Source organism: Tribolium castaneum, chromosome 4 (assembly GCF_031307605.1).
Source record: "Tribolium castaneum strain GA2 chromosome 4, icTriCast1.1, whole genome shotgun sequence".
NCBI classification, from domain to species: Eukaryota; Metazoa; Arthropoda; class Insecta; order Coleoptera; family Tenebrionidae; genus Tribolium; species Tribolium castaneum.
This window is the reverse complement of record NC_087397.1, coordinates 3,751,783-3,769,537: the sequence shown is the minus strand read 5'-3', so window position 1 is coordinate 3,769,537 and position 17,755 is coordinate 3,751,783. Positions and strand designations below refer to the sequence as shown.

Sequence of the window (17,755 nt, the reverse complement as noted above, 5' to 3'; positions counted from 1 at the left end):
GAATACGCTTTATAATAAAAGGCCAATTTTCCACATAACGCGGTCAAAAAATCCTTTCTGAAAGTAAGTATGCCACTCCCTAAAAAACGCAATATTGTTCTTAACAATGGAACGATTATTAGATTTGCTGACTTAAACCAAAATGAAAAATTATAACCGACGAACTGTAACAGTGCAGAAAAATGTGAACAAACGAGCGAAACAATAGAAAGCGCCTTTATTTTTATCGCGACCAAATGTTACTAGTTCATTTGAATATTGCAAAATATTGTGCACAGAAATCTTCAATCCAATTAAAGAAAAAATCTTCAGTTCCCTCAAATTGTAATTAATTCGTTTCCTATTCCGCGCGTTCGAATTTGGTTAATGACATTCCTCCAGTCGTAACCATCGGAAATCGCACCGCAGTGTAATAAATGGAAGGGAATATAATATATTCAATTTCCTGCCGAAAACGCCCTCAAGACGCGCAGTAAGCAGGTCAGAGATATCGCAGATTGAAAATATTGAAACAAACCGTGTATTCTTCGTTTGTTAAGAACCAACGTATTTCGCCGGAAATTGAACGCGTTATAAAGCTTTATCCAGCTTTTTAAAAAACAAACAATTTCCTGCGAAATGATCAATTGCAAGTCAGTCGGCATCCAAATCCCGCACAAGACAAAACCTGGATCCGGATAAGCTCTTATTGATTTGATGAGTTAGGAAAAGTAAAAGTTCTCCGACTCAGCCAAGCCAGGAATTTTGAACAGGATACATCCGCACGAATGGTGTGAGACGATAAAAATATTTTCTTTGTTTCCAAGTTTAATTTAAAACTTTATCTTCTTGGATTTCGACTGGCTGATGTATGCAGTGTGGACACGCATGAAGAACTCCCCCTAAATACATCAAAACGCCATATACAGACTCGTGGCCGCTCCACTTTATAGAAACAATTCGCTACCAGTGCGGTTTCAGACACTGACGCTTATTTACTTCACAGTGCTTTCAGAATAATTTACCGTCATTTACGGATAAGTGCAGGAAGATAGATAGATACCTGAAGGAGCTTAGGCTCGAAGCTCGGAATTGTTTTGTGTGTGGTGCCTGGAGACAAGCTTAATCCTGGTAAGTTAATTAATTTTATTTCGTAATTTGGAGTCCCAGTTCACATTTTTTCTTGAAAATATTAAACGCTAAACCAAACATTTAACCAGCTAGAAAATCCTCAATTAAAAAGTTGAAATGAAGCAATTAGAAACATAATTAAACGACTAACTCGAAAATAATTGAGGTTTTATTAGGCTTTGACTCAGTTCCCCAAGTATTTATTTTTAATTTTACTAATCCTTGGTTAAAATATTTACAACCCGCGAAATACCTCGTAGATATTGTTTAATTATTTTTACCTTAAATCAAAATTAAATTAGCAAAAACTCTAAACGAGCAATTTTAGAAATACGGATGTATTATGCACAAGAGGTTTTAAGGTAAACATTTGAAAAAAGGAATAGAACATTTCGCGTCATTCTTATGACTTTGAATAAGTATTAATAAGGCTAAGTGAATAATTCTGTTTAATTTATAATGAAAAACGACCTTCAAATTAAGACAACGCCTTTATTTCCTTCAATTTAGTGAAAAATTTTAGTTTTAGTTAATTCTGAGTTTAACAGATATTAATATTTACGCGTATATGAAATTTTGTTTGGTATTTGAAAGTATTTGAACGGAACGCAAATCTGGTCCACACTTTGGGTAATTTCATCTTAATTATTCAGAATAAATTGCTCCCAATACTTGAAATTGCGGTTCAAGCAGAACAGGAATCGAATGAGCCTTTTATTCATTTCCTATCATTAACATCGCTCCCAGTTATAGGTTGCGGCTGCCTTTTTACATTGTTGAATGAAAAACTGATTAACTGGTTTGTAGCCATTTCCAACGAATATGTAAATGTAGTAAGCAAAAAACGGCATTCCTTAGAAATTTTTATTGGTTTGGAGTGACACAATGTTCCAAAAGCGATCCATAATTGGGTGCTTCCACAGAATTTTGTTATTAATTAATTCTGTCAAATAGAGTGTAAAATAACAGTAAAAGACGTCTTCACAAAGGACGCGAGCGATTAATTCATTTTTAATGGATTATAACTTGCACCCAATTAATTCCACACATTGTAAGCAATATTTCATTCGAAATTTGATCCTCAACTGGGAATAATTTCTCCGATTAATACACATGTAGCTTACGAAGAATTTCAATAAGTGGAACTTGTGAGTTTTAATTTCACTGAATTGAGAGCGTTTTCTTACTATACACTTACACTTGAGATAATTTCATCTTTTTGATTTATTATCTCTATGTAGAACATCGCTTCAAGGATTTTCACAGTGAAATGCAACAAAATCATAAGAAACGTAATCAGAAAATCATCAGTAACAGAAAAAACGATAATCGCTTCATGAGACACACTTCCTTCTTCCTTTCTTCATAAATTAATTAAATCAAAGTAAGGCTGTATAAAGCAATTGTTGCACGCAGCTGTAATTAAACGGCAAAATGTTAACGTTATCTCATTACATTCACTTGAACTTTTTTCACTGAGCGCTTCAGCGCCCGTTTGAATATTCAAGAAAAGTGTTCGCAAAACAAAGGATTTTCCCCATATCTTGGATAAATTCGACACCAGCAGACCCCATCACCAATTTCCGTAATTTTGTGCTATCGTGACTTCATTTCCTCGACCATACACCTGCGTCCGGTAAATCACCCCTGCATACATCGTTGCCAATGACCTCGGACGCAGTCACTGTCATAGATAATAACAAAAAGGTACACATATGAATAAGCACGTGCAATTGTGGAAATTCACGTACGGTGGTTCCTTCACACTTTACGCCCAATTACGAAGACGAATGGAAAGCAAATCGATCAAACGTAATACGGGGGGAAAAGTTCTGTTCACATGCTCTGAACTCTGAACCAATTCCCTTATTGGTGTTAATAAAAGGCGATCTCACGAAATTTTATTCGTAATTGCCAGGAGTTTTACTTTGGAAAGTGGATAGCTATTATTATTGTATCATAAACAATGACCAATTAAGTTCCTGCTTGCTGGGTGGAATTAGTAATGAGTTTGATGGAAGCACGAAAATTATTACTAAAAAATCCCTGTATAATTTTTGTCGCCGGTCATTTGCTTCCTAAAACCACCCAACTGTGCTTTGTGTGGACACCCAGCACGAGTCTCACTAGCATAAATTTCCTGTCTTTCATGTGAAAATTTGTGCCTTAACTCGGGCCAAAAATTGACAAAGTAACATATCAAGGTGATTAAAACCGCCATAAACAAGACAATGACTCCTGAAAGTCCCCGCTGAACTAGTTCCACAACAGGATGCCAAAACATCAAGTTCTTCGCAACGTGATTGCGGAATAAAACATGCAAGAGGTGTCAAGTCTGGTTCATTACACCATTAAGACGTGCACGAAATTGTAGCGGGTTTCATCACGCAGTAATAAGGATATTGCAGATGCATTGTAACAACTCTGGCAGGCTTCACTTGCGTCAGTCAGCGAAGAATGTAAAGTAAAGCTTGGTTGACGTCTTGAATTTGAAAAATCTAACGGTGGTTTAGCAAGGGGCCGGAAATTTTTTTTCTGGTAATTAATGACAAATTCGTACAGGATGTTGTGATTAATGCCCACGCCTACAAGTTTCGGACGAATTCCGACACGATAGTATCAAAGGATAAAAACTATAAGCACGTGCTTGTGGCTGCTCATAAATTAGGGTCTTGCCAGTAACGCTGGGTTAATTCATCACACATTTCCGCTTATTGGAAAGCTGCTACGATAATCTCGTGAAATAATACAGTAATTGTAAAAGTAATTAGAGTGTAGGGTGATTGATTATGCTGGAGGCTGCGAATTCAAAAACACTTTTATGCAAATCATCGAAGATTCCACATTTGTGCTCACTTCAGTCACCAAATTGGCATTTTTTCGTGACTTTCTATTAAGATGATTGATGCTTCGAGAAATTTTCGCTTTTTATTTATCTGATGGTAGATAATGCGAATGTGGGTGTAGATGATTGCATGCTATTAAATGAACACCAATATGCACATCCAACATAATGGAATAAGACGTGAATCGTGATGTCCGTAGCTTACCATGTAAACTCCGGGCTACAACAGCCACACTTGGACTTAACACAGCCGTCAAACTGTCAAATGCGTACCGGAAAGTTTATCAATTTCATTTTATTTTACATTGTGAATGAGAAGCTTTCAACAGAAAAAAGCCCTCGTTTATTAATTCCTTTGCTTTCATCTTCCTACCTCATCTTTTTAAATCAAGAAATTACTACTATTACTAACAGTTAAAAAAAATTACGGAAAAAAAATTAAGTTTTTTTATTTGTAAATGGGCTTTTTCAGTCTAAAGTAAGTGAGTACATGAAGTTGGAAATGAGAAGAAGGTGATAATATAGCACCAAATTGTTGCTATGAATTTGAAATTTTGGAAAATTACTGCTTCATAATCTACTTTGGAATTTTTATAGTGCCAAAGAACCTCTGTGATAGCATAAACACACTAGTAATTGAAAATGACACTGTCACTGAAATAATTTCTTCGAGTTTATTTTTTATTTCTGCAAAGAAAGTTGCATTACAACAAAAACGAATTACCTTGTCAATAATAGAAACTAAAAGACCAAAACAGTTAAGACTTTTGTTAACTTTAGCGTAATGTAGCGGTTGCCTTGTCATTCTGTCATTGATTAGTTTCGTTTTCTTCCGATTAAAAAAGTCAATAAAAGCATTTGCTGTTTTCATTTGATTAAAACCGAAATGACTTTTTGGATGAATGCTTACTTTATTCTTCTTCCGTAAATCGCTACGAGAAATACCATTTGAAAAATCAAATAAAATGAGTGATTGGCATTTTTAGAAACAAGTTCTCCTGTACACACCTTTATGAATTAATCGGCAATGATCATAAATCATTAAAATATTTAAGTACACGTTTCAGTGCGTCGGTATAATCAATATCTCACACAGGAATGTAAGAAAATAACTGGGAAGGAAAAGGAAAATAGTGAAAGGCTCACATTCTGAAAATCATATTTTTGTGAAACATGATAAACTTACTTTCATGTGCGTATGAATTCGTGAAGCATTGTAGTACAAACGTGTTATTTTGATGAGTAAGTACATATTTTGAAATATGATGCACAAAAGCCAAATTATTAGGCCAATGACAACCGTACAACAACTGACATTGACCACATGCAAATTATTTTGGTGCTCTTCATCATGCGAAAATCTCATTTTTGCTAAACAACGCACCTACTTTTCCCATTTCCCTTAGGTGCGATTAAAGACAGGATGGTCGGAGAAATTTATTTCTCATAATTAATAGTACATTACTGATTTAGGATATGTGTATAGTCGGAGCCAGACTGGAAATAATAAGATGTCGATTAAGAGACTAACGGCTTGGGCTGGATTCCAGCATCATAAATAACTAGTTCAGGTTCATTTCAGTTCCGGTGTAAGGCCATTTATTTCTTTAGAGAATGACAACAATAGGCCACCAAATTTAACTAATGCGCGCTTAATTATCATCCGGCTTATCTTTGATCTTCGTTTCTTACGCAACGCTAAATGCATAATAAAATGTAAGACACACCGGATGGGATAATTTACAAGTGACCCACATCTGTCGTGTTGTAAACTCCGATTTTTGAACGAAACTTGCGATCATTCGATTAGGAACCGAAACGCTAATTAATTAAACTTTTACTCAACAAGTTTCTCTTCATGAGTGGCGTATGGATAGCCAATTCCCAGCCTCCCAAAGATAATTAATCTACCGATTGGTTTTTCTACACAAATAGATTTTTCTCAGCTCGCATGCGTCCCTAATGATAAGATCTTATAAAGAGAAACTTGCCGAAACAATTCGTGATGTTCGGAGTTTCACCGGACTGTGCAAACGCCCAAATTACAGTAATTTGCGATGATCTCGCATTCGTCACAGAAAAAATCAGAGAAAACCTCGCGAGCAATTTGTCCATTGTGCTACTCGTGCGTTCATCTCCAATGCGGGAAATTGATAATTGCAGAAAACCAAAGCGTGTAATTTTCAGACCATTCATCTCGCCTCTTGCACATGCTGAGAGCTTCTATCTGCCACGATCTCGATACAAGAAAAGTGTTTTAATTCCAGACCTGGCAGCTATTTAATTGATTGATTTATCTCTGATACTCATTAGAATCTGAAACATTAGCCCGGCTGTCAGCGAAGAAAGTTGCACGGCTGAAAATAATTCAATCACCGAACGAGGTATTAATTAAGGGAAAAATCAATCAAATGGAGTGCCGGGCGTCCAAATTAGCTCACATCTTAGGGAACCGCACTACTCTTAGATGATAAAATCACGGAAATTTCTCCCATAATTTCTGCACTAGTTACTCAAATATGCACAACTACTGCAATTTAAAATACTATGTAGTATTAAGTTTAAAGATGACATCCGACATCCGGGCTTGAAATCCCGAGGAGTTCCAAAAAATTTTCAGTCAGATATAAATTTTGCAAAAAATTAATAAACAGGATCGAAAACTAGAACTTTACGTATTTTACAGTTTTCGAGTTTAAACTAAAACCCACTACTGAAATTTCCGCTGAAATCAAACGAAGACGTACTAGAATAGGAACACAAAATTTGTTCGAAAGTGGCACCACGACCGTTAATTGAATTTAATCAAAAGTTAAAGACAATTATTGTTACGGTTTTGAAGATTCCAAACAACCTTTGCCGTTAAAATACCACGGAATCATCAAGCGATAACCCAAATAATGAACCATAAGCTTACAATTCTAAGTACTTGATACCCTTACATGAAGGTATTTTTATTTACTTGAAAAATATAAGAAAGACCCACGATAACACAATTTAATTAAATTCGCTCCCTTGCACAATAAAGGAAGCATGCAGTGGTGCTTCATTAGCATTGTTACCATCACTACAAATAAAGTTATCCGATTATGTAACTTTTATACTTCCACAGCCTAAAACCGTGGGAAATTCGTGGTACAGATACATATGCAATTTTGCAAAAAACCGTGATATTTTGCCTATGTCTGGTCAACATTTCCACCTTTGGTGGTCAATGTCCGACGAGCAATACGACTCGATGCACTCCAGGAGTTCTGCAAGCACCATGACGAAGATAAAAGACAAGATATAGCTAAAAGAAGCCGTTACATGTCAACAATCAAATTAATGACATCTGCCAAGTTTTGTTTGTACGCGTTCTCCATTGTCGACTTTCATTTACCTGGTTTTCAGGTCATTTATTAGAAAAAAATTAAAATAAATCAGAAATCTGTCGCAGAATTGCAATATTCACACGACATTCATATCCCGGCGACTAATTAACATATAAACGTCTCAACTTTGAAACATTTCTTTCATTTTTAATTAAAAATATGCTCGAAAAAAACATCATTAGGAACGTGTAACGTCCTATAAATTTGCCTACTTGTGTTTTTACAATTAGTGAAGTGAAATCCACAAAGCTGGTTCCCCTATCCATAAATCAACGTAATTAATTCTTCGAGTAAAATATTCACGATAAAACTGAAATAGAAAAGCTGTCGTGTGAGAACCGCAATTAAGCATCGCATGCCCCATTGAAACGCCCATGATGCTGTATAATCCGTCGTTTGTTTCAGTGAAAGTGTACCCGTAAAAATAAGCTGAAAATCAGTCATAGAGAAGAGCCTTAACCATGAAGAAGACGCACGCCAAGTCGTGCAACAAACACAGGATTTATGCATCGCAAATGTGGGCTAAGGAAGAAAAATAGCGCACATCACCATCATGGATCAGAAGACGAATAAATATGTGAGGACATTTAGTGGACACTTTGTCAAAGTGCGGTTCAAACAAACAAATCTTTTATTTGTGTGTGTGATTGTTGTGTGTGTTATAAATTCAGTGCAATGTAATAGACCACCTAGGTTCTTAATTAACGGCCAAACCGAAATTGTTCTAAGACTGAAAGAAGGCAAAGAAACGCCAGTAGGTGAGTAATTTTCTATGAACCAGAACACTCAAAACAGTTTCTCGCCGGTTTATTTAACTATTATGTAGAAGCGGTTATTCAATTTTATGGCCAAGAACATGCGAAAGCTTCTTGAATAACAAATAAACTAATAAAAGTTAAACTTCGTTATATTAAGCAATTATAATTAGGCTGCTGTATAACTTAAAACTTTTTTGATTATTTGTATTGTTTAGGCAATTAAGGCTTGCCTTTCACATTTCCTTGCTTACCTCAGATCTTATTTTTCAATTAAATAAATTCTCATCACACAATTTTTTTGTGCAAACAAGGTTTTACTAAATCTCAAAAATAACCATTTAAATTCTACAATTAAATTTCTTGTTTACAACTTACTCGCAGTTAATATCAATCGATTTATCGGTTAGTCTTAAATGAGAACTTGATATTAATTGCTAATTATGATAAAATTAATTCATAAAACTACAAGACAAACTCCTTTCAATTTCAGTAATGTATTAAATATTTTCGGGTCATACCGTAAACAATTAATGCGGAAATAGCTGCACACTCTCATTATTACATGCAAATTTTTGAATAAATTGTTTAACCGAGTGCTTTGCATTACATAATTCTTGATTTATAGAAAATAAACAAATAATAACCGCAACACTGCACACTCTAAATTCGTAATTTAAATTAAATAAAATTAAATAAAATTTAAATAAAAAAAATAACTACAAAATTTTGCATATTCTTTGAAAAAATATTGTACCTTTTAATTCATTAAATTCCGCTAAACTGTAAACTCAAAAAACTTAGATACATACTATTAGGGCAGCTTCAAATATTAAATTCCTTGCGTAGTTAAATAGATGAAAGACCCCTATATATTTATTTTTTTATTTCTGCGTTTTTTTTTCTCAAACATGTAGGTAAAAGATAAAATAGAAACACAAAAGTATTTGTAAAAGTTTCGATTCGTGGAAAAAAAAATAGAAAATTTAAGCAAAACAACTTCTTGTGGACTTGTTAACTACACTTAATAACACGTAATTAGGCATTTTCGATTTGCATAAAGTTCGTACATAAATATTTTTGTGAAAGCGAAATCCAAAAAAGTTGTCATTTCAGTGAATGTTACAATTTTAATTAGAAACCGCCTAATTAAATCCAAATCACTCGCAAGTTAAATATTCAAACATGTGAACGGTTTTCGCCACTATCAAAATATGAAATCATTTAGAAAACTCGTTTTTTCCGACAGGGTCAATGTTACTTCCTAACGAGAAACTAATAAGCACGACACTTCATAACTCAAATTTGCTTACACTTTTAAGCGAGCCTCGTCCATCTTTTAGAAATTTAATTTGGTAACTTTCACGAGTGGTGTTATGATTGTTTGTCGGTCATTTGAAAAAAGTACTTGACCTTTGTGATTAATACTAGCACGCAAATAATTATAGGTACCTTAATTTATAAACTGCGTGGAACCGATCCTGATGGTGACCCCCTTAGTTTTGGAGTCAGATCTCAATCAGGAAGTGATGTTATCCGTGTTGAAAATATATCGCCAACCGAAGCAGACGTCTACCTCAATAAAGAACTAGACAGAGAAGTAAAATTCGAAAAATTGCAAACGAAATTGTAATTTATTCGGCCAAATATTTCAGACACGCGATGAATATCCATTAGTGTTAACTCTAACTGACGGTCGGTTGGGACATGGCAATTACGTCACTCAAAGTCTTTTATTACTAGTCGAAGATGTCAACGACAATACACCGATATTCACAAGTCATCAATCATCGATTACTTTAAGAGAGGATGCAGCACCGGGGGTTATCGCGACTTTGGAAGCCACTGATTTAGATGAAGGTGCTTACGGTCAAGTTGTTTATCAGCTGCAAGAAGTTGATACAAAAGAGTCTTTATTTAGTGTTAGTACGGCCGGGGGGAAAGCAATCGTGCGCTTAGTAGGTAAATTCACCCAAAAAAATCCGTCAAAAGGTTCTAACACCAATTACCAGGTTCTTTAGACTACGAGAAACAAACTTTGCACCAGTTAAAAGTCTTGGCAGTTGACCGCGCAAAACAAGGAAGAGTTAACACCGGAACTGCCGCTCTTTTAGTAAAAGTTGAAGATGTGGAAGACCAACCGCCTGAATTTGTTAGAGTCACTTCAGTGGCGCGAATCGCTGAAAATGCGCCAATTGGGACTTCAGTCCTTCAAGGTATAATTTCTTCGGCCTAAATCAATCAATTGCAAAACCGTTTTCAGTCACTGCTATTGACGGAGACCGTGGTGTTAACAATCCGATTCTATATTCACTGTCGTCTAATAGTATTGACAGAATCACAGATGTGTTTAGTTTAGAAGAAACCACCGGAACGCTCCTCACTGCCAAAACCTTAGACCGAGAATCTCTTTCTCTAAGTTCCGGTACTTACATCCTCCAAATAACGGTACCATTTTTTTTGATAATTTAGACAACAAAGCAATCTTGCAAATTGTAGGCGACTGAATACGGCGGTAAAATCAAACCTCCACCAAGTGTTACAACCGAAGTCACAGTAATTATCACGGATATCAATGACGAAACGCCCAAATTTAGGAGCGGTTATTATGAATGCGAAATAGCGGAAAATGCACCAGTCAACACACCATTGACCTTCCTCGGCTCCGCCATGCCTGAAGTCTACGACCACGACCAGGTTTATTCAAAAAAGCCTTAGTTCCTCACCAACTGATCAATTTTAGGGAATCAACGGTACTTTCCAACTATACGTGAAAGGGGCAAGCGATGTGTTTGAGATAACACCCACCAAAGCAATAAACGAAGCTACTTTCATGATCAGAGTGAAAAATTCAACGTTTCTAGATTACGAGAAGATTAAAACTATCAATTTCACTCTAGTCGCCAAAGAAATAGTGAAACACAATCCAAAATTTAACGAGGTGCCAGTCGTCGCCCATATTTTAGACCGGAATGACAATTACCCGGAATTCACAAAAAATGTTTACGAGGTTTTTGTACCGGAAAATTGCGATATTGGCGCTACGGTGGCGTGGGTCCAAGCGCTGGACGATGACTCGGGGGTTTTTGGCACCATGGGCATTCGCTACACCCACTTGTCCGGCAGCATTCAGCACATGTAAGTGTTGGAAAATTTTACTCATTTTGAGTTATTACAATTCTTTAATTAGGTTAAACTTGCACCCAACTACTGGAATTATCTCGGTTAAGACAGCCGGGGGACCAAACTGGGACCGCGAGCAAATCTCGCGGCACTACTTAACAGTGGAAGCAAGGGACGATTTAGGGCAAGGAAATCGTATCACGGTTCAGCTTATTATCAATATTGAAGATGTTAACGATAATCCCCCGATTTTCACTCAAAATCGCTACGAGGCGCGCTTATTAGAGAATAAGCTTGATTTTGAAAATCCCCTAAAGGTCGAAGCTCGCGATGCTGATTTGAACGGTACAAAAAACAACGAAATTGAATACAGCCTGTTCGGAGACTTGAGCCACAATTTCACGATCGAGCCCTCGACCGGGATCATCAAACCGCGGACAAGTATTGACTTTGAGGCCCTCGAAGGGTCCTTGAAGGACAGCATTCGCCAGCTCCACTTAACAGTCCGAGCTAGGGATTGGGGCACTCCTAGTTTATTTAGCGATGTTCCATTGTACATTTACGTTCAAGACGTAAACGATCACGCCCCTCTCTTTGAATACACGTTCTACAATAAATCCGTCCCGGAAGACATCTCTGGCGGCACCTCTATTCTCCAAGTCAGAGCCAAGGATTTTGACGGCTCTTCGCCCAACAATCGAATCGTATACAGAATACAGAATGGGGCATCTGATAAATTTATAATAGCCCCCGAGTCCGGAATTATCTCAGTGGCGAGAGGAGCTTCACTCGATCCCGACTTGACCCAGCCCAGAACATTACATTACTCTTTAAATGTTGTGGCTCTGGATGGTGCGCCCGGGGAAAATCAATTGCAAGCCGGGGTTACGGTTAATGTCACCATATTGGACATTAATAATAAAAATCCGGTTTTTTACGAACCGGGAAGCGTAACAATGCGAGAAAACACAGCGGTATGTCCGACAGCAAAATCAAATATTTCTCACGTAACCAATTTTTAAGGTCGGGAGTGTTATAGCAAAATTAAAAGCCAAAGACTTGGACAAAACTGCCCAATTAGTTTATACCATCAACCCCAAATTTTGCGAAGCTAAGAATGAACGAGGAATTTTACTCAAACTGAGCGATTTTAATTGCGCTGAAACGTTCCATTTGCACCCGATGAGTGGTGTCCTGACAATCGCCCAACAACTGGACCGGGAAATGGTCGAAAAGGTGCAAATGGGACTCATGGTCGAAGATACGGCCTCCGAAACGGGGCCACAAATTTCAACCAGTGAGTAAACACTTTGCTTTTTTTTGTTAAATTTGAAATTCCAAATTTTATAAAGAACTTCACAGAAAAAAAAAGTTCAGAAGTTTATAGACATCCTTGGGGACCAAAATTTCGAATCAGAAACTCAACGCAAATTTGTTTGGTTGTTTTTAATTATAGTCGAAGTAATTGTGATATTTTAGCTACAATTACGATAAATATCGAGGACATAAACGACAACAGCCCGAAGTTCCGCCAGCCCTATTACAAGTTTTCCATTACCGAAAACAGCAAAAACGGCGTAACGATTGGGAATGTCTTGGCCGAGGACGCCGACAAGAATAAAACGATAACTTACACACTGGACGGCCGTTTCGAAATAACGGAACTTATTTATTTGGATAGCAATTCCGGGGATTTGGTGGTCGCAAATAAAATCGATCACGAAATTTATGACTGGTTAAATCTGACGGTAGAAAAATGCAATTTCTGTAAAAACCGATACATACCCGATGTTTACAGATTAAAGCGACAGACTCGGGAATTCCGGCGCGCTTTTCCCGAGTCGAGATTTTCATTCAAATCTTGGATGAAAACGACAACAACCCGTTTTTTCTGGGCGAACCACAATCGCTGCTAATATCCGAAGACACTCCCGTGGGAAGACAAGTCGCAATAATCGAAGCCAAGGATGCTGATTCTGGAGAGTTCGGGAAGATTACCTATTTACTAGACCGGATTTCATCCGAAGGCAAATTCAGCATAGACGCGGATTCGGGAATTTTGAAAGTGTCGGATAAATTGGATCGGGAGGAGAAACACAGTTACCTGCTCGTAATTGAAGCTTGGGATAATTACCAATACGGGTTCAACAGTGGAGAAAGCAGAAACGCATTCAAACATATCAAGTGGGTTTTATTTAAATTGTGTTAGAGCCGAGATTAATCGTTTTGCAGTGTAACTATTCTAGATGTTAACGATAACCATCCGCAGCTTCATGTTCCACCTTATTGCGTCAATATCACAGAATTTCATGAACCAGGACAAGCCATAACCACGTTTCACGCTTCAGATGCCGATGATCCTAATACTTCAAATGGACAGGTAAACACGCATTCGACCATTTTCATGTTTCACAACACCGTAATTCAGGTCATAATTGACATATCTGACGGCAATCAGAAGAACTTTTTTGCCTTGTCGCAAATAAGCGAATGGTCGGCCGAGCTACGAACTACCACTTCACTGAGAGGCAGACACGGAAACTACACATTAATTATAAGAGCGCAAGACTTGGGGACACCAAGTCACTTAATTGAAGAACCTCTCCATATCTGTGTAACTGACTTTAATGACCATCCTCCCACGTTTGTGACTCCTCCGCACAACTCAACTCTGCGAGTGCCAGAAGTGAGTTATGTCCCTGTTTTGGCAATCATTAATTTGCTTTGTCCAGAATGCAACGATTGGAAGCGCCCTAGTTAAAATTATAGCCACGGACGAAGACGTCGGCTCGAACGGAATTGTGCGGTATCGGCTCAAAGCTGATCCAGCAGGACACTGGAAAAGCTTCAATTTGCAACCGGTCTCAGGAATACTAGAACTGCGGCTACCTTTAGACCGAAAAAAACAGAAAGTGTACGATGTAAGTGTACGACATATCCAACGTCGTGTTTTACATGACGCTGTTTGTAATTTAGATTAGAATCGAAGCTTACGACTTGGGAGTGCCGTCTCTCAGCTCTGATCTGGATCTGACAGTTTACGTAAGCAACATCAACGACTACCAACCCCAGTTCATGGGTGATGAATTCACAGTCAATTTCACTGGTAATTAGTTAACAAAAATGTGTTGAATAATCATCGCACAATTTCGTAGAAAACAAACCATCCGAAGTGGAAAGACAAAAACTTCCCCAAACCGTCGATCGAGATGAGCTCGAATTCGACGGGCCGTTCGCACCAATTTGTTATTTTATAGTCGGTGGAAACGAAAATGGATTGTTTAAACTACACCCCGTTGAACACATTTTAACTGCAAGTTCGCCCCTTTTGTGATTATTAATTATAACGCTTTGTTTTTAGGTGAGTAGGCCTTTAGATCGAGAAGAAAAAGACACACATTTATTGCTCGTCAAAGCAACAGAAGATTGCACAAAACCGCCACGCAACGAAAGCTTCTTCGATTCCTCCGATGATACGCAACTCAAAGTCATAGTAAAAGTGTTGGATGTCAATGATAATGCCCCACAGTTCATCCACAGGGTTTTCACCGGTGGAGTCAGTACGGCAACGAGCTTTGGAACAACCTTTATGGAAGTCAAGGTAAAAAGCACAAAAATTAAATACGAAATAAATAAAATATGTTGATAATTGTTGTAGGCGGAAGATGCCGACTTGGACGACAACGCCCGAATGTCCTATTTCCTGATCGGAAAAGTGCAAATGACCCTGACTGAAGGTTTAGAAGATTTGAAAAGAGACCCTTTTTTGGTGGATCGGGACACAGGAGCTGTCCAATTGAATTTCGATCCTCAGGAAGGAATGAAGGGTTATTTCGACTTCATGGTCCTAGTGAACGACACTGGAGGCCTCCAGGACATGGCTCGGGTTTTCATTTATTTGCTTAGGGCCGACCAAAGAGTCCGATTTGTCTTAAGACAGCAACCTCCCGAATTGCGAAATAAAATTGAGGCGTTTCGAGAGTAAGTCAATTTGCGATTGAAGCACAGATGTTTAATTGATTTTAGAATTTTGGGTAACGTGACCGGAGCTATTGTGAACGTTGACGAATTTCGAGTTCACGCAAATCATGATGGTAGCGTTGACAAAACCCGAACCGATCTGTACCTACACTTGGTTGATAGACGCGATAATTCCATAATCGAAGTTGACGAAGTCTTGCGCTTAGTTGACCAAAATACCGAAAAACTCGATGAATTATTTAAAGAGTTTAACGTGTTGGACACCCAACCGGGAGGACCGCTTGCCTTGAAAGCGGCGAAATCAGCCAATACGACGTTCTGGTTAACTGCTGCAACTTTATTCCTACTGCTCCTCCTCTTGTTGTGCCTAGCTCTTTGCATAAACCAACGACAAACCTACCACCGGAAATTAAAAGCGGCCACAGCAACCGCATATGGTCAGTATAACGCAAATAAAAACGCAATGTACGAATTTTTTTTAGTAACTACAGATTCCGACATAGACGGTCGGGGTTTAAGCGCTTTGAGTGGAAGAGTACCAAACACAAATAAGCACAGCATGGAGGGAAGCAACCCCATTTGGATGCAAGCTTATGAGAACGAATGGTACAAAAATGCGGACGAATTTAGGTAAAAAAAATTGCAAAAAATGTGTTTATTAAAAACTATTTTGCAGTCAAAATTCGGAACACGATTCTCTTGATGAAAACGTGGTGAGCTGCGGGGATCTCCCACAGTGCAACAATTTGCAGCATACCAATGGTCACATTCGTGCCCAAAATGTGTACCAAACGTTACCACCAGCATTGCCAAGAAGAAAACTCGAAACAACGGAACTATAATCATTTGTAAATAAAACAAATAATAAATGACATCATTTTCTATTAAATGACACTATTGTTTGAGTTTCGTATTTTTGGCCTGTGGCACTTTACAACGATTTAGTAAACCAAGTGTATTTGCGGTTAAAAAATAGCAATCTAACACATTATAAGTGTGTTATTTTACAACTACATACATAATCATAAAACTGTGTAAATACTGTGTAACATAATTTCAAGAATAAAACGTTTACATGGATTAAACTGTATTCTTAACCCGATTATCCCCCCGTTTTGAATTTGAATCTGGTCGCTGATTGGTCGACTGCGCCAAACTCGCCAATAGAAGCCAAATCGAAATAAATTCAGAGATATGAGAATTGATGACTGCAATGAGATGAATTATTTATCAAAAATGGTTACGATCCACCTAATGTTTATTATTAATAATTATTCAAGTCGTTACGAATGTCAAGAACTTTCAGTCTTGCTTAAATCCTGACGTAATAACCGAGTTTAGCTATTTTGTCATACTCTGGCCACAATTCGAATCGATCTGTTCGCTCTCGACCTTCAATTCAACATTTAATTTTAGCTGTTTCCAAGTGCCGCTCGTCCAATTCCTCGCACTTACTAAAAGTGGTGGAAACCGAATTTCTAAAATTTGTATTTCACTCGAGAAGCTCCCCACATTCAAGTTATAACTTCGCTCGAAGGTAGATACGAAATATTGGTAAATAAATTTTTGTATCGATTTCTTTTAGAGAAAATGTCCGAATCGAAGCCAGACACCGTTCCCGGCTTGGGATTTAAGGATAAAGAGAAGGCTTTAGAAACGATAAAAAATTTGGAAGGACGTGACCCGGATTATCAGAAACTGGCCATCAAAGGATTGATAGGAAGGGCCAAACGGACCCTCACGCGTGAGTAAACACTTTTTCGGCGCGACAAGAAATGCGGAATGTTTTTATAAATACAATCAAACGACTTTGACCGAATGCGACGCTTCCATTCAAAATAAACGCGGAAAAACACCATTCAACAAACGTGTTAGTTTTAATAAAAAAATGAATTATTCTCTTTCCCAGTGACTAAGGACAAAGAGAAGCTGCAGAACATCAACGACGCGATGGCAGTTTTTGATGAATGGCTAAACAACTTTGAAAAGAACGGCTTAACAAAGGAAAACCGCGCATATCTCCCGCTAAATGCCATTACGGCTCTTTTGCCACTTAAAGCCCAGTGTAAAATAGAGGACTCCAAATGCGACGCCTTTTACAAGGCGTACAAAGGGGCTAATGGAGAGTACAAAAACTTGCGGACTGTTTCAAGTGGAGAGGACGAACCCACTTGGGACATTGTCAGGAACACGGAATTAAAGAAGTTACTCAAGGAAATTGATGAGAAAAAACCGGATATGTGGAAGGACGATTTGCCAACTGCGGAACACTTGAAATTGATTTTGTGGGCGTACAGCCCTGATGCAAGTAAAATCAAGAAAAGTGTGGCCACATTTGAAGAGAAATTAGGGTCAGGGGACTCAAAGGAAGACTCCGACGAAGATAAGTCCAACAAACGGAAGTCGGGTGAAGGGGCTTCTTCGGAAGAAAGCCCCACCAAAAAGAAGAAAAGTGATTAAACTTGTTAAATCGCACACTAATTAGCATTGATAAGGTCTATGTATTATTTTCTTACCTCAAATAAACACTAAAACACGGAATGGCCTTCGTATTTTCAAATTTTTGA

At 37.8% G+C, this 17,755-nt stretch overlaps 2 protein-coding genes across 4 annotated transcripts; both read left to right on the top strand.

Annotated features, from left to right (window-relative positions):
- Positions 1–621: 621 nt before the first annotated feature.
- Cad88C (Cadherin 88C) lies at positions 622–16,077 on the top strand. Of its 3 annotated transcripts, XM_008203331.3 has the most exons (22): positions 623–1,110; positions 7,735–8,087; positions 9,533–9,684; positions 9,740–10,046; positions 10,097–10,300; positions 10,348–10,532; positions 10,584–10,781; positions 10,828–11,222; positions 11,275–12,181; positions 12,231–12,504; positions 12,687–12,955; positions 13,006–13,391; positions 13,440–13,587; positions 13,636–13,893; positions 13,940–14,128; positions 14,184–14,313; positions 14,363–14,520; positions 14,569–14,808; positions 14,866–15,188; positions 15,234–15,625; positions 15,671–15,818; positions 15,865–16,077. In XM_008203331.3, the coding sequence occupies exons 2-22, from the start codon at positions 7,883–7,885 to the stop codon at positions 16,028–16,030; spliced, it is 5,634 nt and encodes a 1,877-aa protein (XP_008201553.1). In that variant the 5' UTR covers positions 623–1,110; positions 7,735–7,882; the 3' UTR covers positions 16,031–16,077. The 3 variants fall into 3 exon arrangements, with proteins under 3 accessions (XP_015840656.1, XP_015840653.1, XP_008201553.1); XM_015985170.2 differs by having other exon boundaries at positions 622–1,110; positions 13,440–13,893; positions 15,680–15,818; XM_015985167.2 differs by having other exon boundaries at positions 622–1,110; positions 13,440–13,893.
- A 538-nt stretch (positions 16,078–16,615) lies between these two features.
- On the top strand, positions 16,616–17,729 carry Ude (Uracil-DNA degrading factor). Its single transcript, NM_001172371.1, has 3 exons — positions 16,616–16,725; positions 16,774–16,932; positions 17,098–17,729. The coding sequence occupies exons 2-3, from the start codon at positions 16,779–16,781 to the stop codon at positions 17,646–17,648; spliced, it is 705 nt and encodes a 234-aa protein (NP_001165842.1). The 5' UTR covers positions 16,616–16,725; positions 16,774–16,778; the 3' UTR covers positions 17,649–17,729.
- Positions 17,730–17,755: the final 26 nt, after the last annotated feature.

Excerpts from the sequence above, each read along its gene's own strand:
- Cad88C (XM_015985167.2), top strand. The coding sequence starts at position 7,883 with ATGGATCAGAAGACGAATAAATATGTGAGGACATTTAGTGGACACTTT. Across the intron at positions 10,782-10,827 it reads AAGTCTACGACCACGACCAG|GGAATCAACGGTACTTTCCA; the intron begins GTTTATTCAAAA and ends GATCAATTTTAG. Across the intron at positions 12,182-12,230 it reads CAATGCGAGAAAACACAGCG|GTCGGGAGTGTTATAGCAAA; the intron begins GTATGTCCGACA and ends CCAATTTTTAAG.
- Ude (NM_001172371.1), top strand. The coding sequence starts at position 16,779 with ATGTCCGAATCGAAGCCAGACACCGTTCCCGGCTTGGGATTTAAGGAT. Across the intron at positions 16,933-17,097 it reads GGCCAAACGGACCCTCACGC|TGACTAAGGACAAAGAGAAG; the intron begins GTGAGTAAACAC and ends TCTCTTTCCCAG.